The 27,570-nt window shown below is 42.1% G+C and overlaps 1 protein-coding gene across 1 annotated transcript; it reads left to right on the plus strand.

Annotated features, from left to right (window-relative positions):
• Positions 1-4,812: 4,812 nt before the first annotated feature.
• LOC106590594 (organic solute transporter subunit alpha) lies at positions 4,813-18,012 on the plus strand. Its single transcript, XM_014181709.2, has 8 exons — positions 4,813-5,283; positions 12,757-12,908; positions 14,000-14,073; positions 14,443-14,601; positions 14,890-15,001; positions 15,296-15,442; positions 16,327-16,432; positions 17,471-18,012. The coding sequence occupies exons 1-8, from the start codon at positions 5,214-5,216 to the stop codon at positions 17,623-17,625; spliced, it is 975 nt and encodes a 324-aa protein (XP_014037184.1). The 5' UTR covers positions 4,813-5,213; the 3' UTR covers positions 17,626-18,012.
• The last annotated feature ends 9,558 nt before the right edge of the window (positions 18,013-27,570 follow it).

A 27,570-nucleotide genomic window follows, 5' to 3' on the forward strand; every position in this document is an offset into this window, starting at 1 on the left:
TGGGGGAAACAGCAGGGTAGGGTGATATGTATGGTCAGGTATCTGGGGGAAACAGCAGGGTAGGGTGGTATGTATGGTCAGGTATCTGGGGGAAACAGCAGGGTAGGGTGGTATGTATGGTCAGGTATCTGGGGGAAACAGCAGGGTAGGGTAATATTTAAGGTAAAGGCATCTGGGGGAAACAGCAAGAGATGGGGGGGTTAGTACTATCAAATCAAATGTTATTGGTCACATACACATGGTTAGCAGATGGTTAGCACATGGTTAGCTGTCTGTGTGGGTGGATCATTTCAATCTTTTTGTGATCCGTGATTGACTGTAGACCTTGCCACATACGTCTCGTGTCTGAGCTGTTGAATTGCGACTCTACTTTGTCTCTATACTGACGCTTTGCTTGTTTGATTGCCTTGCGGAGGGAATAGCTACACTGTTTGTGTTCAGTCATGTTTCCTGTCGCCTTGCCATGTTTAAAAGCAGTGGTTCACACTTTCAGTTTAGCGCAAATGCTGCCATCAATCCACAGTTTCTGGTTAGGAAATGTTTTAATAGTCACAGTGGGTACCACATCTCCGATACACTTGCTAATAAACTCACTCACCGAGTCAGTGTATACATCAACATTATTGTCCAAGGCTATGCAGAACATGTGCCAGTCCGTGTGATCGAAGCAATCTTGAAGCGTGGAATCCGATTGGTCGGACCAGCGTTGGATGGACCTGAGCACGGGCGTTTCCTGTTTTAGATTTTGCCTATAGCAGGGGAGCAATAAAATGGGTCATGATCGCTGGAGACTTACTTACATTTCCCTCACTAACTTTAAACATCAGCTATCTGAGCAGCTAACCGATCGCTGCAGCTGTACATAGTCCATCTGTAAATAGCCCACCCAATCTACCTACCTCATCCCCATATTGTTTTTATTTACTTTTCTGCTCTTTTCCACACCAGTATCACTACTTGCACATCATCATCTGCTCATTTATCACTCCAGTGTTAATCTGCTAAATTGTAATTACTTTGCTACTATGGCCTATTTATTGCCTACATCCTCACGCCATTTGCACACACTGTATATAGACTTTCTTTATTTCTACTGTGTTATTGACTGTACGCTTGTTTATTCCATGTGTAACTCTGTGTTGTTGTTTGTGTCGCACTGCTTTGCTTTATCTTGGCCTGGTCGTAGTTGTAAATGAGAACTTGTTCTCAACTAGCCTACCTGGTTAAATAAATAAATAAATAAATAAAAAAATAAACTATCAGCAGTGGTGTAAAGTACTTAAGTAAAAATACTTTAAAGTACTACTTAAGTCGTTTTTGGGGGTATCTGTACTTTACTTTACTATTTATATTTTTGACAACTTTTACTTTTACTTCACTACATTCCTAAAGAAAATAATTTACTTTTTACCCCATACATTTAGCCTGACACCCAAAAGTACTCGTTACATTTTGACAGGACAATAGTCAAATTCACACACTTATCAAGAGAACATCCCTGGTCATCCCTATTGTCTCTGATCTGGCAGACTCACTAAACATAAAATGCTTCATTTGTAAATGATGAGTGTTGGGGTGTAGGTATCTTTACTTTTACCTAAGTATGACAATTGAGTACTTTTTCCACCACCGACTATCAGGTAGGTACATAGAAGAGATAATAATAACAGATGGAAAGACAGTGCAATAGAAACTTAGGAATAAGAGTTCTCTCTCTCTCTCTCTCTCTCTCTCTCTCTCTCTCTCTCTCTCTCTCTCTCTCTCTCTCTCTCTCTCTCTCTCTGTGTCACATGTTAGCAGTACTGAATGTTTTCTTTGAGTTGAGAAGAAGAAACAGAGCCGTTGGCTATTGTTTCAGAATGGAGGAGGCTACAGAGTCATGTTCAATCATGAGTTATTATCATTGTGTAACACGGTAAACTAGTCAGGCATAGCAATTATAAAAGGCATTTTCTCACATGAAATGCTAGATAGCAGGGTAGAGTGTTGGACTAGCAATTGCAAGGTTGCAAGTTCAAATCCCTGAGCTGACAAGGTACAAATCTGTCATTCTGCCCCTAAACAAGGCAGTTAACCCACTGTTCCTAGGCTGTCATTGAAAATAAGAATTTGTTCCTAACTGACCTGCCTAGTTAAATAAAGGTAAAATAATAAAATTAAACTGTCATTTGGATATGAAACAGACAGTAAGGGACAACTTACATAGGCTGAACTGTCTGATGGATTGTTCCCTAGAATATACTGTTGAAGTGGGAAGTTTACATACACTTAGGTTGGAGTCATTGAAACTCATTTTTCAACCACTCCACAAATTTCTTGTTAACAAACTATAGTTTTGGCAAGTCGGTTAGGACATCTACTTTGTGCATGACAAGTAATTTTTTCAACAATTGTTTACAGACAGATTATTTCACTTATAATTCACTGCATCACAATTAAAGTGGGTCAGAAGTTTACATACACTAAGTTGACTGTGCCTTTAAACAGCTTGAAAATTCCAGAATATTATGTCATGGCTTTAGAAACTTCTGATAGGCTAATTGACGTCAATTGGAGGTGTACCTGTTAATGTATTTCAAGGCTTACCTTCAAACTCAGTGCCTCTTTGCTTGACATCATGGGAAAATCAAAAGAAATCAGCCAGCACATCATAAAATAAATTGTAGATCTCCACAAGTCTGTTTCATCCTTGGGAGCAATTTCCAAATGTCTGAAGGTACCACGTTCATCTGTACAAACAATAGTACGCAAGTATAAACACCATGGGACCACACAGCCGTCATACCGCTCAGGAAGGAGACACGTTCTGTCTCCTAGAGATGAACGTACTTTGGTGAGAAAAGTGCAAATCAATCCCAGAACAACAGCAAAGGAACTTGTGAAGATGCTGGAGGAAACAGGTACAAAATTATCTATATCCACAGTAAAACAAGTCCTATATTGACATAACCTGAAAGGCCGCTCAGCAAGGAAGAAGCCACTGCTCCAAAACCGCCATAAAAAAAGCTAGACTACGGTTTGCAACTGCACATGGGGAAAAAGATCGTACTTTTTGGAGAAATGTCCTCTGGTCTGAAGAAACAAAAATAGAACTGTTTGGCCATAATGACCATCGTTATGTTTGGAGGAAAAAGGGGGATGCTTGCAAGACAAAGAACACCATCCCAGCCATGAAGCACAGGGGTGGCAGCATCATGTTGTGGGGGTGCTTTGCTGCAGCAGGGACTGGTGCACTTCACAAAATAGATGGCTTCATGAGGAAGGAAAATTATGTTGGTATATTGAAGCAACATCTCAAGACATCAGTCAGGAAGTTAAAGCTTGGTCGCAAATGGGTCTTCCAAATAGACAATGACCCCAAGCATATTTCCAAAGTTGTGGCAAAATGGCTTAAGGACAACGAAGTCAAGGTATTGGAGTGGCCATCACAAACCTCAATCCTATAGAAAATTTGTGGGCAGAACTGAAAAAGCGTGTCCGAGCAAGGAGACCTACAAACCTGACTCAGTTACACCAGATCTATCAGGAGAAACGGGACAAAATTCACCTAACTTATTGTGGGAAGCTTCTTGATGGCTACCCGAAACGTTTGACCCAAGTTAAAAACAATTTAAAGGCAATGCTACCAAATACTAATTGAGTGTATGTAAACTTCTGACCCACTGGTAATGTGATGAAAGAAATAAAAGCTGAAATAAATCATTCTCTCTACTATTATTCTGACATTTCACATTCTTAAAATAAAGTGGTGATCCTAACTTACCTAAGACAGGGAATTTGTACTTGGATTAAATGTCAGGAATTGTGAAAAACTGAGTTTAAATGTATTTGGCTAAGGTGTATGTAAACTTCCCGACTTCAACTGTAATAGAATAGAATAGAGTGAATGCAACTTTATTAGCCACTCAGGTATGTACACTGCCTGTATATTAAATTCTGCTTTTCTAAGGAAGTGGGGAACAAGTTATAAATACCTCACATGATGACACCACTGTGCTCATCTCCATAGCAGCCAGCGGCATGTGATGGGGAATGCTAGGGATAAGGTTGGCTTCGGCACCTACTCAGGAATGCCCCCCCTCTCCCTCTCTTTCACCCCTCCTTAACCACATTGTGTCTCCATTATTATTTTTTAATTGAACCTTTATTTCATTAGGCAAGCCAGTTATGAACAAATTCTTATTTTACAATGACGCCCTACCCCGGCCAACGCTGGACCAATTGTGCGCCGCCTTATGGAACTCCCAATCACAGCCAGTTGTTTTACTGTCTGGAGTTGAACCAGTGTCTGAAGTGACACATCTAGCACTGAGATGCAGTGCCTTAGACCGCTGCGCCACTCAGGAGCCATTACCGTGAATTAAGTGGTTAACTGCCAGTGATAAACTCTCACAAACACACATCCTAGTTATTTCATGTCTTTTAAATAAATATAGCTTTTTTCCATCAAAAGTGTACTTTGTTTTGATGGAAATAGAAAGTTATTTAGACAAGTTATTTCTGTGAGCCTACTCATGTAGCACGCAGCACGTTCACAGAATCCGCTCTGCACTTAGAGATAGATAACTGATTCATCTTTATACTGTATATGTACCATTATAGCCTATGTGACAGCATGGGCAACGCCATTGATGCTACAACTCAGTTGACTACTTTGACTAGGCTACTTTAAAATGGCAGAAACATAATGGAAGCCCTCAATGGCGCTGCCCATGTTAAGACAGCCTTTTGGCTACCAAATGCCTCTATAATTTTCTATGGCTCTTCACTGCAGAGAGAGCGAAAGAGAGAGGGGAGTGCGAACTAGTAGGCAAACGTTTGAGTAATTCACCGCGCGCTGGGCATGATTGCACAATTGGTCCCGTGGAGGGGTCCCTAGCCCTACAACGAGCAGAGACAAGCCTGTGAGTTCCCAGAAAGCGACCGTGCGATGAAGCCGGAGCAGAAGGCAGGTCCAACTATTTCTCAAGTGTTTAGAAATCCGTGATTCCTCTCTGATTTCGCCCGCAGTTGCGCATTCCAGAGGGGAGCCGGAGCGGATGGCCCTAGCAGCAGCACTCCACGCATTCTTTATTTATTCATTCATTTCCTATCACCACTGACTGCTGCCAACTGAATGCGTCGGAGTGGTTGAGGGATAGATACCTCTTTGTTTTCGTCCCCCGCCTCCCTCTCTCTACTTGCTCCAGAACTTCTAACCAAGCTGACTAAGGATGGACGGGAACCGAACCATCGACCCAAGCTGCAGTGAAAAACCTCCCGTGGCCATCGACATCATTCTCCGTGAGTTGAGCCGCTCGTCTAGGCCAGTAGCTGCGCTTTCATAACTAGCCAACGAGATCTTTTTAGCTGCCCAGTGCCAAGTGCCGTTAGTTTCTCCAATCTGCAGGCAGCTACTTTTTTCTGACTGATTGATTGCGCTTGTCCTGTAAACATTGAAAATGCATTGCCAATTTGCCACCAGGTCCATGGGCTATTAAACACACATTCAGGTTGGTTACATTCTAGGCTACGTTAGCTAAGTTTCCATCCAATTGATGACAGATTTTCATGCGAATATTCTAAAATCCGCACGAAAACAATGATATCGTCTAATTGAGATGTTTCCATTAAATTGACTTCTTGTGACTAGGGTACTAGGGGGTAACTAGCCCCCACTAAGAACAATGTCAAATTGCTGACTCAAAAAATAAATGTTTGGAGAAAAAAAAAAATGGTATGTGGATGAAGGTCATTCTTAGGCTAATAAACTGTGAAGGGAAATAAATGGCTACAGGTTACACTTTTTTTTAGTTATTTCATGAAATGTTGTTTTTAGAAAAGGGATGCTTTTTTAAGTATGGGGGGGGGGGGCAGTTACCCTATAAAATTATGGGATAAGGTTTCACAGAAGTGTTAAAATCCATTTAATCAGTTTTATTTAGTAAGTAAAACTTAGAAGCTAAGTCTAGTTATCTTATTTTAATGATTTAAATAAAATATGGGTGGGAAATGTTGTTGCACATGTCACCATTAATACCAGCAGTATGAGGAGATTTGATATAAAGTCCCTCTTTTTTATCTCAGCTGCACAATCATTCTCTTTGTTCTTTCTTTGATGTTCCTTTTCCATACAATCCATTTTGAGGTGGTGGAAAAACTACTCAATTTTTATACTTGAGTAAAAGTATAGGCACCTTTTTAAAAGAAAATTACTCAAGTAAAAGTTAAGGTTACCCAGTAAAATACTACTTGAGTAAAAGTCGAAAAGTATTTGGTTTTAAATGTACATGAATATCAAAAGTAAAAGTATAAATCATTTAAAATGTCTTATATTAAGCAAACCAGATGACACAATTTTATTGTTTTTTAAAAATTTACGGTAGCCAGGGTCACAGTTCAACACTCAGACATAATTTACAAACAAAGCATTTGTGTTTAGGGAGTCTGCCAGATCAGAGGCAGTAGGGATGACCAGGGATGTTCTCTTGATAAGTGCGTGAATTAGACAAATTTACTGTCCTGCTAAGCATTCAAAATGTAACGAGTACTTTTGGGTGTAAGGCAAAATGTAAAGAGTAAAAAGTACATTATTTTCTTTAGGAATGTGGTGGAGTAAAAGTTGTCAAATATATAAATAGTAAAGTACAAATACAAAAAAAAATACTAAAGTAGTACTTAAAATATTTTTACTTATGTACTTTACACCACTGCTATTATGTACAATTGCACTAAATCCCAGCAGTCTTTAAAATGACATTCGAGGGCAAAAGGTTTAAAATAGTTATTTTTAATTCATTATAATAAAAAAATGGAATATAATATTGTAATGGAATATAACATTAACATTGAAATTGCACATTTAATAACTAACTTAACTAATTAATTCAGTGTAACATTGTTGTGGCAACTCTCTTATGCTCTGCTATTGCACGATTCTAATTTGTACATAAATCACAAATAAAGCTATCCCCGGTAAAATTGGAGCACAACTCATGAGCATATGTACTTCCTGCACTGCTCACACCTAATCCAGTCCATATCTGTGACTGAAAACAGCTCTCTTAAGGATCGTACTTTTTTTTTTCAATTTTCTCCTAAAATGACATACCCAAATCTAACTGCATGTAGCTCAGGACCTGAAGCAAGGATATGCATATTCTTGATACCATGTGAAAGGAAATACTTTGAAGTTTGTGGAAATGTGAAGTGAATGTAGGAGAATATAACACATTAGATCTGGTAAAAGATAATACAAACAAAAAATCATGCGCTTTCACATTTTTTGTAGTTTTTTCGTCATCTTTTAAATGTAGAGAAAGGCCATCATAATGTTGCAGTTTAGGCGCAATTTAGATGTTGGCCACTAGATGGCAGCAGTGTGTGTGCAAAGTTTCAGATTGATCCAGTGAAGCATGGCAGTACTGGACAATATTTTGTATCAAGTTTGCCCAAATGTGCCGAATTGGTCAATTGATACATTTTCAAGTACATAACTATAGAGAAAATACAAAAATGATATGGTAATACAACATTTAAATTGACACACACCCAGGAATGTCACACATGATGGATCATTAGCTTATAGACTTACTTTCACACATCTAGATGGCCGGGTGGGGTGGGTGTGGAGCCAGAGACAGCAGGGGTTCAAAATGTAGATCCCAGTTCCTACATTTGAATAAAAAAAATTATTTTATCGAACAAAACTATGCTACATTTTAGCTCTGGGACCCTCAGGATGACTAATCAGAGCAAGATTACTGAATGTAAATACATTATCAGGACATTTTTGTTGTTGAGCAAGAGCAGTGGCAGCCTGGTAGTCGGAAAACATAATTTGTTGACATCGTGTGGTCTTAGTGTGAATTACAGGGTGGGGGCAGGTACCCTCTAGTACCCTAAAAGTTTGTGTGTAATACAAGTGCATAAAATTAACTTTTGCAGTTAAATACCCATGTATCCAATTAAAAATACAAGTCAAATGGGTTTGCTTCGCATTTTCAACTTTACTTATCGCTTTGACACAAAATGTTGTGTTATATAGCGAATGTGGCCACATGGTTCACTTTTTGCATTTCTGTTTTCTGGAACCATATTTTCAGTTCACATTTGGTTCGAATTTTACTTCGATATGATGGTTATGATATCAATATTTGCGCATAAAGGTGTTACTGCCACCATTTCTTGCATAATTAATTCTGCAGACACAAAAATATCCCACCTTGTATTTAGTTTTGTCGACATTAGGAAAGTTTACAAACAAATGTGCTGTTTCTATCAGGCCTGTGGTGAAATTCTTTATCAGACGTGTACTTTCCTCACATAAACAGGCTGGATGGAAACCCAACCTGGACTCAGAGATAGACGTACCCTAGTAAATGTAAATCCGAGACATTTAATTAGTATGTTATGTTTTGTATGGTATGTATTAATTAGTAGAGGTCCATCATCCATATTAACCATACCAAACGTAACTTATCGTGCCAGATCGAACCCCCGAGTTGACAAGGTAAAAATCTGTCGTTCTGCCCCTGAACAAGGCAGTTAACCCACTGTTCCCAGGTAGGCCATCATTGAAAATAAGAATTTGTTCTTAACTGACTTGCCTAGTTAAATAAAGGTAAAAAAACGTATAATAATACTAATTTGAGTGTCCTGGTATGTAGGCCTGCTTACAATCCTAAAGTATTGTCACGCAAAGTAGTTTCCCTCTACAGCACCCCATGGTTCCAGTAGGAACAGTATAAATAGGATGTGACGGATGCTCTGTTTGGACGACGGATGCTCTGCTGTTGGTCTGACCAACAGCAGGCAGGCATAGCATGTGTGTACTGCAGATCCGCCTATCCCTGACGTTTGACCGCATGGTCAACAGTCCTACATCATACCCCTGCTCTGCATCACTCTGGATAACCTGAGTTCTGAATCCGGTCTTGGTGTTGATATTGTGTGTGTGTGTGTTGGAAAGGAGGGTGCGTTTTCCTTCCTAATGGCTAAATTACAGTAAGCAGACCCTAGATCTGAAGAAGCAACAATTTCATGACACTGTGTTAAAAATACATCTGTAACTCTCTGGAGTGGACTGAAACACAATCCTCTCCCCATCCCTCCCCTCGCTCTTCTCTAATCTTGTCCTTATGGGTTTGTCTCATCTCCCTCCCCCATCCCTCCCCTCCTCTCTCGCTCCTCTCTAATCATGTCCTTATGCCTCTTTCACAAACCAAGATGCTCTCCCAGAAATCAGGGAGCAAGGGCTTCCTTCCCCCACTTCCCTAAGGAATTAACATGGTCCACACACAGTTGTGAAGAGAAGACGACAGTGCCTCTTCCCCCTCAGGAGACTGAAAAGCTTTGTCATGGGCCCTCAGATCCTCAAAAAGTTCTACAGCTGCACCATTGAGAGCATATTGACTGGCTGCATCACCGCTTGGTACAGCAACTGCTTGGCATCCGACCGCAAGGCGCTTCAGAGAGTGGTGAGTACGGCCCAGACCATCACTGGGGCTGAGCTCTCTGCCATCCAGGACCTCTATACCAGGCGGTGTCAGAGAAAGGCCCAAAGCTAAATGGCTACCCAGACTACCTGCATTGACACGACAATGGGCCGCAGGATCTCGTCACGGTATCTCAGTGCATTCAAATTGCCATCGAGACAATGTAATTGTGTTTGTTGTCCGTAGCTTATGCCTGCCCATACCATAACCTCACCACCACCATGGGGAACTCTGTTCACAATGTTGACATCAGCAAACTGCTCGCCCACACGATGCCATAAACACTATCTGCCATCTGCCCGGTACAGTTGAAACTGGGATTCATCCGTGAAGGGCACACTTCTCCAGCGTGCCACTGACCATCGAAGGTGAGCATTTGCCCACTGAAGTCAGTTACGACGCCAAACTGCATTCAGGTGAAGACCGTGGTGAGGACGACGAGCATGCAGATGAGCTTCCCTGAGATGGTTTCTGACAGTTTGTGCAGAAATTCTTCAGTTGTTCAAACTCACAGTTGCATTAGCTGTCCGGGTGGCTGGTCTCAGATGATCCCGCAGGTAAAGAAGCTGTATGTGGAGGTCCTGGGCTGGCGTGTTTACACGTGGTCTGCAGTTGTGAGGCCGGTTGGACATACTACCAAATTCTCTAAAACTACGTTTAGAGAGAAATGAAGATTAAATTCTCTGCAAAAGCTCTGGGAGACATTCCTGCAGTCAGCATGCCAATTCCACGCTCCCTCAATTTGAGACATCTGTGGCATTATGTTGCACATTCTAGTGGCCTTATATTGTCCCAAGCACAAGGTCCACTTATGTAATGATCATGCTGTTTAATCAGCTTCTTGATATGCCACACCTGTCAGGTGGATGGATTATCTTGACAAAGGAGAAATGCTCACTAACAGGGATGTAAGCAAATTTGTGCACATAATCTGAGATTATTTTTTGTGTGTATATGGAACAATCCTGGGATCTTTTATTTCAGCACACGAAACAACACTTTACATGTTGTGTTTATATTTTTGTTCAGTACATTTGCATACACTTCAAACAGACATACCTCACCAGACACGCCACTGTGGATTTCTTCACTGTACCCAAACCAAAAACAGATTTAATGTTTCGCTCAGTTATGTATTGAGCCATGTCATCATGGAAAGCTCTGCCACCAGTGGTTGCTCAGGAAAAAAACAAGTTTAGCTTTAAAAAACGGATATCAGATTTTTGTTTTTATCACAGCGCCTCTCCTATTTTTTTAAGATCTAATTAAACTGTATATAATAATTTGTATTCATTATTAGTATGTATATATGAATAGTGTGTAAATAGTAGTTATTGTCTGTTGGTGTCTATCCTATAATAATGTAATATCATATGTTGGTCTTGTGTATTACTATTCTGTACTTTGTCATGTATTTGTACGTTTTTTTATTTGGACCCCAGGAAGAGTAGCTTCTACACGTGCAGTAGCTAATGGGGATCCTAATAAACTAGACTGAAAGTTGACTCGGTTCTCCCTGTATATATCCATGTTATTTTTACTTGTTATTCCTTATTCACTGTGTATTTATTTACACACCTACTCATTCAAGGGTTTTTCTTTACTATTTTCTACATTGTAGAATAATAGTGAAGACATCAACACTATGAAATAACACATCATGTAGTAACCAAAAAAGTGTTAAACAAATCCACATTTTTTATTTAAGATTTTTCAAAGTAGCCACCCTTTACCTTGATGACAGCTTTGCACACGCTTCGCATTCTCACAACCAGGTGAAGTTCCCACATATGCTGAGCACTTGTTGGCTGCTTTTCCTTCACTCTGCGGTCCAACTCATCCCAAACCATCTCAATTGGGTTGAGGTCAGGTGATTGTGGTGGCCAGGTCATCTGATGCAGCACTCCATCACTCTCCGTCTTGGCCAAATAGCCCTTACACAGCCTGGAGGTGTGTTGGGTCATTGTCCTGTTGAAAAAGAAATGATAGTCCCACTAAATGCAAACCAGATGGGATAGCGGATTGCTGCAGAATGCTGTGGTAGTCATGCTGGTTAAGTGGGCCTTGAATGTCACCAGCAAAGCACCATCACACCACCTCCATGCTTCACGGTGGGAACCACACATGCAGAGATCATCCGTTCACCTACTCTGCGTCTCACAAAGACACAGCGGTTGGAACGAAAAATCTAATTTGGACTCATCAGACTAAGGGACAGATTTCCACTGGTCTAATGTCCATTACTTGTGTTACTTGGCCCAAGCAAGTCAATTTTTCTTATTGGTGTCCTTTTAGGAGTGGTTTCCTTGCAGCAATTTGACCATGAAGGCCTTATTCATTAAGTCCCCTCTGAATAGTTGATGTTGAGATGTTTGTTACTTGAACTCTGCAAAGCATTTATTTGGGCTGCAATTTCTGAGGCTGGTAACTTTAATGAACTTATCCTCTGCAGCAGAGGTAACTCTGGGTCTTCTTTTCCTGTGGCGATCCTCATGAGAGCCAGTTTCATCATAGCGATTGATGGTTTTTGCGACTACACTTGAAGAAACTTTCGAAGTTCTTGAAATGTTCCTTATTGACTGACCTTCATGTCTTAAAGTAATGATGGACAGTTTTTTTTCTTTGCTTATTTTTGTCTGGAAATTTCCACTGTCCACTCATTGAAAGTGCTGTATCTCCCTCATTTTTCAGAGTAAAAGTCTGAAACAATGCCTAAAGACTGGCCACATGTAGAAGAAGCCACAGAGATCATGAACTGGGTCCTAAGTCTTTGTATGGTGGATAGGCTTTCAATGGAAAAACAGCCTTTCAAAATAATAGTACTTCCTGGATGGATTTTCCTCAGGTTTTCGCCTGCCATATCAGTTCTGTTATGCTCACAGACATTATTTTAACAGTTTTGGAAACTTTAGAGTGTTGTCTATCCTAATCTACTAATTATATGCATAACCTAGCTTCTGGGCCTGAGTAGCAGGCAGTTTAATTTGGGCACGCTTTTCATCCAAAATTCTGAATGCTGGCCCCTACCCCAGTGAAGTTATGAAGCATGTGACAAATAACATTTTGTTTGACATGGCTGTCTGCAGACATGTATACAAGTGTATTTGTGTATGTGTCAGTTTATTCTTAGTTAATTGTGTGCGTGCGTTTGCATGTGTGAGTTAGTTACTCTGTGTTTGGCAGAGGGGATGGTGCTGTTTTTGATTTCCTGTTCACTACTTTTCATTGTCTTCCCATAAACACCTCCTCTCTCTCTCTCTCTGTCTCTGTCTGTCCTTAGAGTTGGACATCTTTGGTATCATCCTGTACTCAGTGCTGACCTTCATGGCAGCGGTGTCCATGCTGGTCTACATAGAGGAGTGTTGGTACATCTACCGGAAGATTCCCTCCCACAAGAAGAGCGCCATCATCTGGGTCAACGGGGCAGCGCCGGTAAGAACACACTGAAGGCAGCCTTTAATCTGGTTCCTACTGGTACTACTGCTAGTCGCCCTACAGTAGAAACACATGTGGTAGAAACACACTGAAGGCAGTCTTTAATCTGGTTCCTACTGGTACTACTGCTAGTCGCCCTACAGTAGAAACACATGTGGTAGAAACACACTGAAGGCAGTCTTTAATCTGGTTCCTACTGGTACTACTGCTAGTCGCCCTACAGTAGAAACACATGTGGTAGAAACACACTGAAGGCAGTCTTTAATCTGGTTCCTACTGGTACTACTGCTAGTCGCCCTACAGTAGAAACACATGTGGTAGAAACACACTGAAGGCAGTCTTTAATCTGGTTCCTACTGGTACTACTGCTAGTCGCCCTACAGTAGAAACACATGTGGTAGAAACACACTGAAGGCAGTCTTTAATCTGGTTCCTACTGGTACTACTGCTAGTCCCTCTACAGTAGAAACACATGTGGTAGAAACACACTGAAGGCAGTCTTTAATCTGGTACCTACTGGTACTACTGCTAGTCCCTCTACAGTAGAAACACATGTGGTAGAAACACACTGAAGGCAGTCTTTAATCTGGTTCCTACTGGTACTACTGCTAGTCCCTCTACAGTAGAAACACATGTGGTAGAAACACACTGAAGGCAGTCTTTAATCTGGTTCCTACTGGTACTACTGCTAGTCACCCTACAGTAGAAACACATGTGGTAGAAACACACTGAAGGCAGTCTTTAATCTGGTTCCTACTGGTACTACTGCTAGTCGCCCTACAGTAGAAACACATGTGGTAGAAACACACTGAAGGCAGTCTTTAATCTGGTTCCTACTGGTACTACTGCTAGTCCCTCTACAGTAGAAACACATGTGGTAGAAACACACTGAAGGCAGTCTTTAATCTGGTTCCTACTGGTACGTCCCTCTACAGTAGAAACGCATGCGGCCAAGGAGCAAAATAAAAACTTTAGTTATGACCCATCCCATCAGTTTACTAGGAAATTCTAGGGCAGTAGCACGGTTAGGAAGACTGCATTGTTAAAGTATCCAAACTAAGGCTGTATGTCTCGGCTGTGTGTGTCAGGTGATTGGCACCATGTCCTGTCTGGGGATGTGGATTCCCCGAGCCACCATGTTTACTGACATGACCTCCGCCTGGTATGTTACTCATCCTCCGCTCTTTTCCTCTCTCTCTCCTGTCTTTCATTTTCTCTACGTATCAGTTTTTCTCTCATATTGTCTCTGTCTCTCCCATCCTATCCTCTTTCCTCTCTTCCACCTTCTATCTCTTCCTGTGTCTGAGTGGATCTGGGGATCTCTTGATCTCAGACTCCTTCTGTGACAGGCAGGAAACCCTTTAGAGAGCAGGAAGAGGTACCCTGTGTCAGCAAAACATAGAGATATTAAAGACACCATTACAATAGTCTGTGTAGATCTTTCCAAACCCATCTCTCCCTCTGTCTATCTTCCCTCCTTCACTGCTTGGTGTTCTTGATGTGTGTAACATGTTTGTGTCTGTCTCCACAGCTACTTTGCGATCGTAGTGTTTAAATTCCTGGTGCTAATGATCGAGGAGGTCGGGGGTGACGAGGCCTTTCTACGGCGAGCAGGGAGGAACAAACTGAAGATCAGTACTGGTCCCTGTTGCTGCTGCTGCCTCTGTCTACCCCATGTTAACATCACACGGTAACACACACTGCTTAGTAGTAAAACTATCTGTATTGGTTCAGGCCCCAGCAGGTTGAATGTACCCCTGGCCACTCACCCTGTCTCTATATGGACCCATACATGTCAGAAAACATTATCACCCCAAATATGCCCCTTACTGGTCATTGCACCCTATAGGACTCAGTAAAGAGGCATGACATATTACAAAATCATACTAATAAGTTAAAAAATTGCGTTATTACACTCCGTTGTAATTCTCTGTATTAAATATATGTTGGTAGAATGTTTTCCTCTGGTTTTCTCCAGACGGAGTTTGTTCCTGCTGAAGTTGGGATCGTTCCAGTTCGCCCTGATGAAAGTTGTCTTCACCATTCTGTCAGTCATCCTCTGGACCAATGGCAACTTCGATGTTACAGATGTGAGTGTGGGGCTTCAACACACGCATACCTACAATCACACATACAGAACCATATTCTTCCCAAACGCACATGCCCATATGAAAACTCACACACACACACACACACACACACACACACACACACACACACACACACACACACACACACACACACACACACACACACACACACACACACACACACACACACACACACACAACAGTGTTGCCTCTGTCCCACTCATCTCCACAACCTGGGCTTGAACCAGGGACTATCTACACACACATACACTCCCAACACCGTATGTGTTTCAGACGGCGGTAACGGGAGCGTCTATCTGGATATCACTGGGAGTGGGGGTCCTGACCATCATAGCACTGTGGCCTGTAGCCATCATGTTCATGCATCTCAGGACCGTGCTGCGCAGCCTCAAGATCATTCCCAAATACGCCATGTACCAGGTGAGATCACACACACACACACACACACACACACACACACACACACACACACACACACACACACACGCTATGTAAGTGAGCCAATCAGAGGAAAGACGTAAAGCACGGCTCTCCAACCCTGTTCCTGGAGAGCTACCGTCCTGTAGGTTTTAACTCCAACCCTGTTCCTGGAGAGCTACCCTCCTGTAGGTTTTAACTCCAACCCTGTTCCTGGAGAGCTACCGTCCTGTAGGTTTTAACGCCAACCCTGTTCCTGGAGAGCTACCGTCCTGCAGGTTTTCACTCCAGCCCTGTTCCTGGAGAGATACCGTCCTGCAGGTTTTCACTCCAGCCCTGTTCCTGGAGAGATACCCTCCTGTAGGTTTTAACGCCAACCCTGTTCCTGGAGAGCTACCGTCCTGTAGGTTTTAACTCCAGCCCTGTTCCTGGAGAGCTACCGTCCTGTAGGTTTTCACTCCAGCCCTGTTCCTGGAGAGATACCCTCCTGTAGGTTTTCACTCCAACCCTGTTCCTGGAGAGATACCCTCCTGTAGGTTTTCACTCCAGCCCTGTTCCTGGAGAGCTACCGTCCTGCAGGTTTTCACTCCAGCCCTAATCTAGTGCACTTGATTCTAATAATTAGCTGGTTGATTAGCTGAATCAGGTTAGTTACAACTGGGGTTTGAGTGTAAACCTACAGGATGGTAGCTCTCCAAGAACAGGGTTGGAGTGAAAACCTACAGGACGGCAGCTCACCAGGAACAGGGTTGGAGAACTCTGGTATACAGTAAGGCCCTCCTCAACCAATCAGAGGTCAGTTAATACCCTGAAACAGCAAATGATAACATGTGTTTACTCATGCTGACCAGTGTTTTTATGTTTTACCCATGATGCTGTGTGTGTAGCTGGTGCTAGTGCTGAGTCAGCTCCAGTCAGCCATCATCAACATCCTGGCTATGATGGGAACTATCGCCTGCACCCCTCCATACTCCTCTCAGGCCAGGGGATACTGTGAGACCCTCTCCTCATCTCCATCCATCCCTTCATCACTATATCCCTTATTAAACATACACAGACTATCCTCATAGGCCAGAAGATACCGGAAGTAACCTCTCTCTCTCTCCCATCTCTTTCCCTCCCACGCCCTCCTCCTCTCTCTTCCCCTCTCTCTCTCCCATCTCTCTCTCTCCCTCCCACGCCCTCCTCCTCTCTCTTCCCCCCTCTCTCTCTCCCTCCCACGCCCTCCTCAACTCTCTCGTTCCCCCCACTCTCTCTCTCCCTCTCACGCCCTCCTCCTCTCTCTTCCCCCCTCTCTCTCTCTCTCTCACGCCCTCCTCCTCTCTTCCCCCCTCTCTCTCTCCCATCTCTCTCTCTCTCCCACGCCCTCCTCCTCTCTCTTCCCCCCTCTCTCTCTCCCATCTCTCTCTCTCTCCCACACCCTCCTCCTCTCTCTTCCCCCCTCTCTCTCTCTCATCTCTCCCTCTCCCACGCCCTCCTTCTCTCTCTTCCCCTCTCTCTCTCCCATCTCTCTCTCTCTCATCTCTCTCTCTCCCACGCCCTCCTCCTCTCTCTTCCCCCTCTCTCTCTCCCATCTCTCTCTCTCTCCCACGCCCTCCTCCTCTCTCTTCCCCCTCTCTCTCTCTCATCTCTCTCTCTCCCACGCCCTCCTCCTCTCTCTTCCCCCTCTCTCTCTCTCATCTCTCTCTCTCTCCCACGCCCTCCTCCTCTCTCTTCCCCCCTCTCTCTCTCCCATCTCTCTCTCTCTCACGCCCTCCTCCTCTCTCTTCCCCTCTCTCTTTCTCATCTCTCTCTCTCTCCCACGCCCTCCTCCTCTCTTCCCCCTCTCTCTCTCTCATCTCTCTCTCTCCCACGCCCTCCTCCTCTCTCTTCCCCCCTCTCTCTCTCCCATCTCTCTCTCTCTCCCACGCCCTCCTCCTCTCTCTTCCCCCCTCTCTCTCCCATCTCTCTCTCTCCCACGCCCTCCTCCTCTCTCTTCCCCTCTCTCTCCCATCTCTCTCTCTCTCCCACGCCCTCCTCCTCTCTCTGTAGTGATGAGTCAACAGTTGTTAATCCTGGAGATGTTCATCATCACCTTGGTAACCCGCATGTTGTATCGTCGCCAGTACGAGCCACTCCCTGACGACGAGCATGATGACGACCACACTAAGATGGTTCTATCAGGCGAGAACTCTGGCATAGCTTGAGGAAGAGAGAAAGTGTGTGTGTGTGTGTGTGTGTGTGTGTGTGTGTGCGCACGCACGCACGTTTAAGGGAGAATTATGTGGGATCAGGGTCCGTTGGAGAATACTGATATATTCTCAAATGTGTATATGGACTAAACTGACAGAACGCAATGGATGACCTGAGCTTATTGTGTTCTGTTACACTGAATTGTGCAATAAGAAATCATTTCTTCATCTCTCAGCCAGTGTGTTTGGATGTGATAGTGTTGCTGTTATGTAACTGTAATATAAGAATGATTTCAGAAATGTATTTTTATCACAAGTTATATGTTTTGCCATTGTGAACTTTGTACTGTATCATAATGATCAATTTATAATGTATACATTTTTTTTAACGTTTTAATTTGAGGATTTGTATTTTGTCATTTGTTTTTCAGTAGGCATGCACACCCACACACAGGTCTGGGTTATGGTGGGCAGATTAGTTGTAGAGGAGAAACCTGTATTTGTTGCAGTGGCATGATTGACAGAGTGACACTGAGCAAGAAGTAGCCTACATTGACAACATTTGGGTAAGGTTATGCCAACATTACCAAGGTTACTGACAGATCACCACAGCTCGTTGTCCTCTCATCCTCTTCAGATCTGTATCTTGTGGAATCTGAGTTATCACAACAACCCAGATACAGGTTTAGATTAGAAGTCCTGGTAAACATACAGTACCAGTCAAAAGTTTGGACCCACTAATTCATTACTATTTTCTACATAGTAGAATAATAGTGAAGACATCAAAACTATGAAATAGCACATATGGAATCATGTAGTGAACGAAGTGTTAAACAAATAATGTTATATTTGAGATTCTTCTAAGTAGCCACACTTTGCCTTGATGACAGCTTTGCACTCAGCATTCTCTCAACCAGCTTCACCTGGAATGCTTTTCCAACAGTGTTGTTGTTCCCACATATGCTGAGCACTTGTTGGCGGCTTTTCCTTTACTCTGCGGTCCAACTCATCCCAAACCATCTCAGTTGGGTTGAGGTCGGGTGATTCTGGAGGCCAGGTCATCTGATGCAGCACTCCATCACTCCTTCTTGGTCAAATAGCCCTTACAAATCTAATTGTATTTGTCACATGCACCGAATACAACAGGTGTAGACTTTACAGTGAAATGCTTACTTACAAGCCCTTAACCAACAACGCAGTTTTAAGAAAAATACCTAATAAAAGTAACAAATAATTAAAGAGCAGCAGTAAAATAACAATTGCGAGGCTATATACAGGGGGTACCGGTGCAGAGTCAGTGTCCGAGGGCACCGGTTAGTCGAGTTAATATGTACATGTACAGTAGGTAGAGTTATTAAAGTGACTGCATAGATAATAAACAGAGAGTAGCAGCAGCTTAAAAGAGGGGGGGCAATGCAAATAGTCTGGATAGCCACTTGATTAGATGTTCAAGAGTCTTATGGCTTGGGGGTAGAAGCTGTTTAGAAGCCTCTTGGACCTAGACTTGGTTCTCCGGTACCTCTTGCCGTGCAGTAGCAGAGAGAACAGTCTATGACTTGGGTGGCTGGAGTCTTTGACAATTCTTAGGGCATTCCCTGACACGGCCTGGTATAGAGGTCCTGGATGGCAGGAAGCTTGGCCCCAGTGATGTACTGGGCCGTACGCACTACCATCTGTAGTGCCTTGCGGTCGGAGGCTGAGCAGTTTCCATGCCAGGCAGTGATGCAACCAGTCAGGATGCTCTCGATGGTGCAGCTGTAGAACCTTTTGAGGACCCATGCCAATCTTTTCAGTCTCCTGAGTGGGAATAGGTTTTGTCATGCCCTCTTCACGACGGTCTTGGTGTGCTTGGACCATGTTAGTTTGTTGGTGATGTAGATACTAAGGAACTTGAAACTCTCAACTTGCTCCACTACAGCCCCGTCGATGAGAATGGGGGCGTGCTCCGTCCTCCTTTCCCTGTAGTCCACAATCAACTCCTTTGTCTTGATCATGTTGAGGGAGAGGTTGTTGTCCTGGCACTACACGGCCAGGTCTCTGACCTCCCTATAGGCTGTGTTGTCGGTGATCAGGCCTACCACTGTTGTCATCGGCAAACTGAACGATGGTGTTGGAGTCGTGCCTGGCCGTGCAGTCGTTAGTGAACAGGGAGTACAGGAGAGGACTGAGTATGCACCCCTGAGGGGCCCCTATGTTGAGGATCAGCATGGCGGATGTGTTGTTGCCTACCCTCACCACCTGGGGGCGGCCTGTCAGGAAGTCCAGGATCCAGTTGCAAAGGGGGTGTTTAGTCCCAGGGTCCTTAGCTTAGTGATGAGCTTTGTGAGCTCTATGGTGTTGAACGCTGAGCTGTAGTCAATTAATAGCATTCTCACGTAGGTGTTACTTTTGTCCAGGTGGGAAAGGGCAGTGTGGAGTGCGATTTGAGATTGCGTCATCTGTGGATCTGTTGGGGCGGTATGCGAATTGGACTGGGTCTAGGGTTTCCGGGATAATGGTGTTGTGAGCCTTTCAAAGCACTTCATGGCCATTGATGTGAGTGCTACGGGGAGGTAATCATTTAGGCAGGTTACCTTCACTTTCTTGGGCACAGCAACTATGGTGGTCTGCTTGAAACATGTAGGTATTACAGACTAGTTCAGGAAAATGTTGTAAATGTCAGTAAAGGCACTTGCCAGTCGGTCCGTGCATGCTTTGAGTACACATCATGGTAATCCGTCTGGCCGAGTAGCTTTGTGAATGTTGACCTGTTTAAAGGTCTTGCTCACATTGGCTCCAAAAAGTGTGATCACACAGTCATCCAGAACAGCTGGTGCTCTCATGCATGCTTCAGTGTTGCTTGCCTCAAAGCGAGCATAAAAGGCATTTAACTTGTTTGGTAGGCTCGCTTCACTGGGCTGCGGCTGTGTTTCCCTTTGTAGTCCGTAATAGTTTTCAAGCCCTGCCACATCCGACGAGCATCAGAGCCAGTGTAGTAGGATTCAATCTTAGTCCTGTATTGAAGCTTTGCCTGTTTGATTGTTCGTCAGAGGGCATAGCGGCATTTCTTATAAGTGTCCGAATTAGTGTCCAGCTCCAGTCTCAGATTGTTCAGTCCCACGGAATAGAACCAGTGTTCCTCTCCCCTACAAAGAATCAGGCTGAGACAGAGGCCGAGGGTTTGGTTTCAGACCCGATGGGGAAAAGAAGCTTTCCTTTCCTCCCTTTGGGGACACAGTTTTGATTGGGCACAGATGGCATCAGTGTGGGCCATTGTCATAGTTAACGATTGGTACGATTGTCATAGTTACAGTGGCGTGCTCTGACAGCAAGTTACAGAAAAGAGAGAGAGTTGCAGTAAATAACTATATGAACATTATAAGAACACTTTATTTAAATTTTTGTTGTAATATTTACCCTATTTTTCTTCCCAATTTTGTGATTACGATCTTGTCTCATAGCTGCAACTCCCCAACGGGCTCGGGAGAGGGGAAGGTCGAGTCATGCGTCCTCAGAAACATGGCCTGCCAAGCCGCGCTTCTTAACACACGCTTGCTTAACCTGGAAGCCAGCTGCACCAATGTGTCAGAGGAAACACTGTGCAACTGAAGACCAAGGTCAGCCTGCAGGCGCCCGGCCCGCCACAGAGTCGCTAGAGCGTGATGAGTCAAGTAAAGCCCCCCCCTGGCCAAACCCTCCCTTTACCCGGATGACGCTGGGCCAATTGTGTACCGCCCTATGGGACTCCTAGTCACGCCGCAACACTGCGATGCAGTGCCTTAGTCCACTGCGCCACTTGGGTATAAGAACACTAAGTTATTTCAGGAACAACGGGAATAAACTAAATAGATTTATTATGCATTAAGTATGTTATATTTATGTTACTGAAAGAATCCAGAACAAACAGATGCATTTTTATTATTCTATTGTCTCAGAAAGCGTGTCAGGACGTGCCCTGGGGGGAGGATCATAAATACCTGGTAGAAACTGCCAAAAAGATAGACTTGGTCAAACTCCTAAATCCCCAAGATGGGATAATGAAACAATATTTCCACTTTTGAGAATGTGGGAATGGTCTGTGGACAATTAAGGGACAGTTATGACGAGTGTGTTTCTTTTGGTGATCTCATGAAGGACAGGAAACACATTTCTCAGCTGTCAGGTTTACATCTAAATATTGTGTGTGAAGCGTCTGTGTGTAGCTGGTGAGATGAGTCAGGCACAGGACAGCAGATATGAGTAATGAAAGCAATTTTACTCAATAATATCACATTACACGTTGTATAAATACAAGGCCACAAATACGGACTTCAATACAAAAAACAATTACTCACAAACAAACGGGGGAACAGAGGGTTAAATAATGAACAAGTAATTGGGGAATTGAAACCAGGTGTGTAAGACAAGGACAAAACACATGGAAAATGAAAAGTGGATCGGCGATGGCTAGAAGGCCATTGACGCCGAACGCCACCCGAACAAGGAGAGTGACCGACTTCGGCGGGAAGTCGTGACAATTGTGAAACATATATGATTAAACATGAGACTATTTGTGAAAAGATGCAAGGTTTTGTTAACCTTCTAAATGAGAGTATGGATTTTCATACGAAGATTAGCTAGTCAGTGGCCACGCCCACGTGAGCATAGACATTACGTAGGCATCATGGAACCGCCCTTTTCTACTTAAATGTATAAAACCCTGATGAAATTCACACCAGACCACGCAAACTAAGCTAAGGTTGCAAATGGTTGAATTTCTAAGACTAGAAAACATGCAGCTGAAATAGTTGGCACTACAACTCTACCAAAGGACAAGACCATACCATGTGGAGCATTGGCTACACGTCTGGAAATGGTTAAACTCTGAGACTATCGATCACTACAGAATAAGAGCAAATCTTAGACCTATAATTACTAGTCTGCACATAGAAATGACGTAAATATAGAACGAGAATACCGACAACCGTCGAAGCATTTATGAGAACATTTCCGAATGGTACTCTGAAGTATGCAATCTAACCACGTACATCCACGAAAGACATTTGTGTCTTCTGGGAAACCAGAGACCCTGATGGACCCTAAAGGACGATCGAGGATTCCAACAGTGAAGACAACAACGACATACGGGCGTAAATATATAAATTGCAACTATTCTCGAATTAGCGGCCGTTCATGTGCAAAGGATTAGCATTTCAATGAATATAATTATAGACTGTGTGTAGTGAATCCATTTTGTCTTTCCCGCTCTTTCTCAGTCCCCACCCCTTTCCTTTTTGTCTACCAAGCCATCATATTGGCTTAGCCCGCTAGGGACTTTTCTATCATTGTTAGTAACCAATATCTACTGTTTGTTTGTTTTATGTATTTCTGTGATTTATTTAGTTAGAAAATAAATAATTAAGCCAATTTGTATATTGCTGATTCATATGGAAACTAGGGTTCGTGCAGGTAACCAAGAATTTTACGACATTCAGATGAGACTGATAGAAGGTAAATAATAATTAATAATAATAATTAGCGACTGATTGATGACTGAAATGTAAGAGATCTTTAGTGCTCTAAGAGTTCATTCGGAAGACGGAACTCCTTAAATAAACTTCTCTGTGGTGCCCCTTGTTACTAATGAGTTAATTGTTGCATGATTCAATTCAATATTGTAATCAATTAAACGTTAGGTAGTCAATTTGGAAAAATAGCATGTCATCACATTAACGATTCTAAAGACCCGACGAGAGGGAGACATAGAACAAATGCCCTGGTGGTTAGTTTCAGTCCAAGTCCATTCCCTGCTGCTTCCACACCCGGATACGACCGTGCTAACGGTACATGACCAATTCTAATGATGGCCATGTCACCTGTGGCACCATCAACCCGGCAAGCAACTATGAACATTCTCACGCTAACCAAGACTATCGCTAACGACGCCACACTGACTCAGCCTTGTATTTAAAGTAACTGTCCAGTGTTTCAAGATTTCTATGAAACAGATACAATATGAGTGAAATAATTGCCATTTTTTAGTAGGAAGGTTAAGTATGGTAAAAAGCATCAGCAATTTTTCTCGTTATGTCAGCCAGTTACCACGTTTCCATTCACAGTTTTTATGTGAATAAAGTCATACCGAATAAAAAAACACGACAGCTGTGATGGACAGTTTTGTCACAATTTTATAAATGCCGACAGATAATTACTTCTTTCGACATGATAGGATCTTTATTTATGCAATAAATGGTGAGGGAAACCCCTTTATGGACAAATATTGATATAACCATCATATCGAAGAAAACTTGTGTGGTCCTCCCACTACGACTCGGAAAACCATGCAGTTTATTAGGCTACAGATGAAATAAGTTATGATGAACTTCAGAGGGTGGTGAAAGTGCACTGTGATCTTGATGGTCCTTTCCAATAAATATCGAGGGTGTTATTCTGGTGACATGATGCTTGACTGCCGTTTGACAAATTCTCGCTCTTATCCAATATCATTATGTAGACCAGCCTACCTGCACTGTATCTGCAAGCTGTTGGCTAGAGAGCATGTGCAAAGACCAGAGTAGGTACATTTGCTTTTATATACATATTTTTTTTTACAGTTTTTGTGACAAAACTATCAGTAGAGTTGTAAATGCAATGGAAACATTGAAATGTATAATTTTTAATACATTCTTTTACATTTTTTAAATAAATATAAATAGATTTCTCATGTATCCTACTGTATCTCTGTAACGGATCTTCTTAGAGAAGTGGAGGAGTCAGGCGCAGGACACAGGGATGAAGGTAAACAAAACGAGTTTACTAAAATTATTCAAATCCATCTTCTCATAAAAATACATAGTCTGGAGAAAACACCTCCAACTACACTAAACGGACAAACAATCACCGACAAGACAAACAGGAAATGCAGAGGTTTAAATAATGAACATAATTAGGGAAATCAAAACAGGTGTACACAATAAAGACAAAACCAAACGAACAGGGAAACATCGATCGGTGGCAACTAGTAACCCGGTGACGTCGACCGCAGAACGCCCCCGAACAAGGAGAGGGGTTGACTTCGGCGGGAGTCGTGACAATCTCTGATGTAAGGAGATGGCTGAGCACTTGGCATATATGACATCCTCCCCGTAGAGAAAGATCATGCATATGTATACTACCACAAAACAAACAGTAACTTGTGGATGCATACATGGTACAGTAGCGGTTAGCTTATACAATACAATACAACAACATACTGTAGAGGTATTGAGCATGAGATCAAGTTGCAATAACTACTGTAATACTTACAGAATACCTACTGTAAAACCTACTTTAATACCTACTACAATACCCACTGCAATACCTACTACAAAACCTACTGTAATACCTACTGTAATACCTACTGTAATACCTACTACAATACCAACTTTAATACCCATTTTAATACCTAATGCTATACCTATTGTAATACCTACTACAATACCTACTGTAATACTTACTACAATACCCACTGTAATACCCGCTTTAATACCTACTGTAATACCTACTAGAATACCTAATACAATACCTACTACAAAACCTACTGTAATACCCACTTGAACTACTCCAATACCTACTAAGATACCTACTGTAAAACCTACCTTAATGCCTACTGCAATACCTACTACAACACCCACTGCAATACCTACTGTAATACTTACTACAAAACCTACTGTAATACCTACTACAAAACCTACTGTAATACCTACTACAATAACTGCTGTAATACCTACTGTAATACCTACTACAATACCTTCTGTAATACCCACTTTAATAACTACTACAATACCTACTGTAAAACCTACTACAATACCTACTGTAATACCCTTTTTAATACCTACTGTAATACCTACTGTAATACCCACTGTAATACCTAATGTAATATCCACTTTAATACCTACTACAATAACTACTTTAATACCTACTACAATACCTACTGTAATACCCACTTTAATACCTACTACAATACCCACTGTAATACCTACTGCAATACCTACTACAATACCTACTGCAATACCTACTGTAATATCTACTGCAATACCTACTGTAATACCTAATACAATACCTTCTGTAATACCTACTGTAATACCCACTTTAACTACTGCAATACCTACTGTAATACCTACTACAATACCCACTGCTCCCCCTACTGTAATACCCACTTTAATACCTACTGCAATACCCACTTTACAATACCTACTCCATACCTACTGTAATACCTACTACAATACCTACTGCAATACCTACTACAATACCTACTGTAATACCCTTTTTAATACCTACTACAATACCTACTGTAATACCCACTGCAATACCTTCTGTATACCTACTACAATACCTACTGTAATACCTACTGTAATATCCACTTTAATACCTACTACAATAACTACTGTAATACCTACTGCAATACCTACTTTAATACCTACTACAATACCTACTGTAATACCCACTTCAATACCTACTGCAATACCTACTGTAATACCTACTACAATACCTACTGCAATACCTACTGTAATACCTACTACAATACCTACTGTAATACCCACTTTAATACCTGCAGTAATACCTACTGCTATACTTTCTACAATACCTACTGTAATACCTACTGCTATACTTTCTACAATACCTACTGTAATATCTACTGCTATACTTTCTACAATACCTACTGTAATACCTACTACAATACCTACTGCAAAACCTACTGTAATACGTACTGCAATACCCACTTTAATAACTACTACAATACCTACTGTAAAACCTACTACAATACCTACTAAGATACCTACTGTAAAACCTTCCTTAATGCCTACTGCAATACCTACTACAACACCCACTGCAATACCTACTAAAATACCTACTGTAATACCTACTACAATACCTTCTATAATACCTACTGTAATACCTACTACAATACCTTCTGTAATACCTACTGCAAAATCTACTGTAATACCTACTACAATACCTACTAAGATACCTACTGTAAAACCTACCTTAATGCCTACTGCAATACCTACTACAACACCCACTGCAATATCTCCTGTAATACCTAATACAATACCTGCTGTAATACCTACTGTAATACCTACTACAATACCTTCTGTAATACCTACTGTAATACTTACTGCAAAACCTACTGTAATACCTACTACAATACCTACTAAGATACCTACTAGAAAACCTTCCTTAATGCCTACTGCAATACCCACTACAACACCCACTGCAATACCTACTGTAATACCTAATACAATACCTGCTGTAATACCTACTACAATACCTTCTGTAATACCTACTGTAATACCTACTGTAATACCTACTACAATACCTTCTGTAATACCTACTGTAATACCTACTACAATACCCACTGTTAACCCTACTGTAATACCCACTTTAATACCTACTGCAATACCCACTTTACAATACCTACTACAATACCTACTGTAATACCCTTTTTAATACCTACTACAATACCTACTGTAATACCCACTTTAATACCTACAGTAATACCCACTGCAATACCTACTGTATACCTACTGTAATATCCACTTTAATACCTACTACAATAACTACTGTAATACCTACTACAATACCTACTGTAATATCCACTTTAATACCTACTACAATAACTACTGTAATATCCACTTCAATAACTACTGTAATACCTACTACAATACCTACTGTAATACCCACATTAATACCTACTACAATATCTACTGTAATACCTACTGTAATACCCACTTTAATACCTACTGTATACCTACTGTAATACCTACTACAATTCCTACTGTAATACCCACTTTAGTACCTACTGTAATACCTACTACAACATCTACTGTAATACCCACTTTAATACCTACTGTAATACATACTGTAATACCTACTACAATATCTACTGTAATACCCACTTTAGTACCTACTGTAATACCTACTGTAATACCTACTACAATATCTACTGTAATACCCACTTTA

Source organism: Salmo salar, chromosome ssa29, assembly GCF_905237065.1.
Source record: "Salmo salar chromosome ssa29, Ssal_v3.1, whole genome shotgun sequence".
Lineage (NCBI taxonomy): Eukaryota > Metazoa > Chordata > Actinopteri > Salmoniformes > Salmonidae > Salmo > Salmo salar.

Bases quoted from the DNA above. Each gene is read 5' to 3' on its own strand.
- LOC106590594 (XM_014181709.2), top strand. From the start codon at position 5,214: ATGGACGGGAACCGAACCATCGACCCAAGCTGCAGTGAAAAACCTCCC. The intron at 15,002-15,295 runs GTGAGTGTGGGG...TATGTGTTTCAG, and splicing joins GCAACTTCGATGTTACAGAT to ACGGCGGTAACGGGAGCGTC. The intron at 16,433-17,470 runs GTGAGACCCTCT...CTCTCTCTGTAG, and splicing joins CTCTCAGGCCAGGGGATACT to TGATGAGTCAACAGTTGTTA.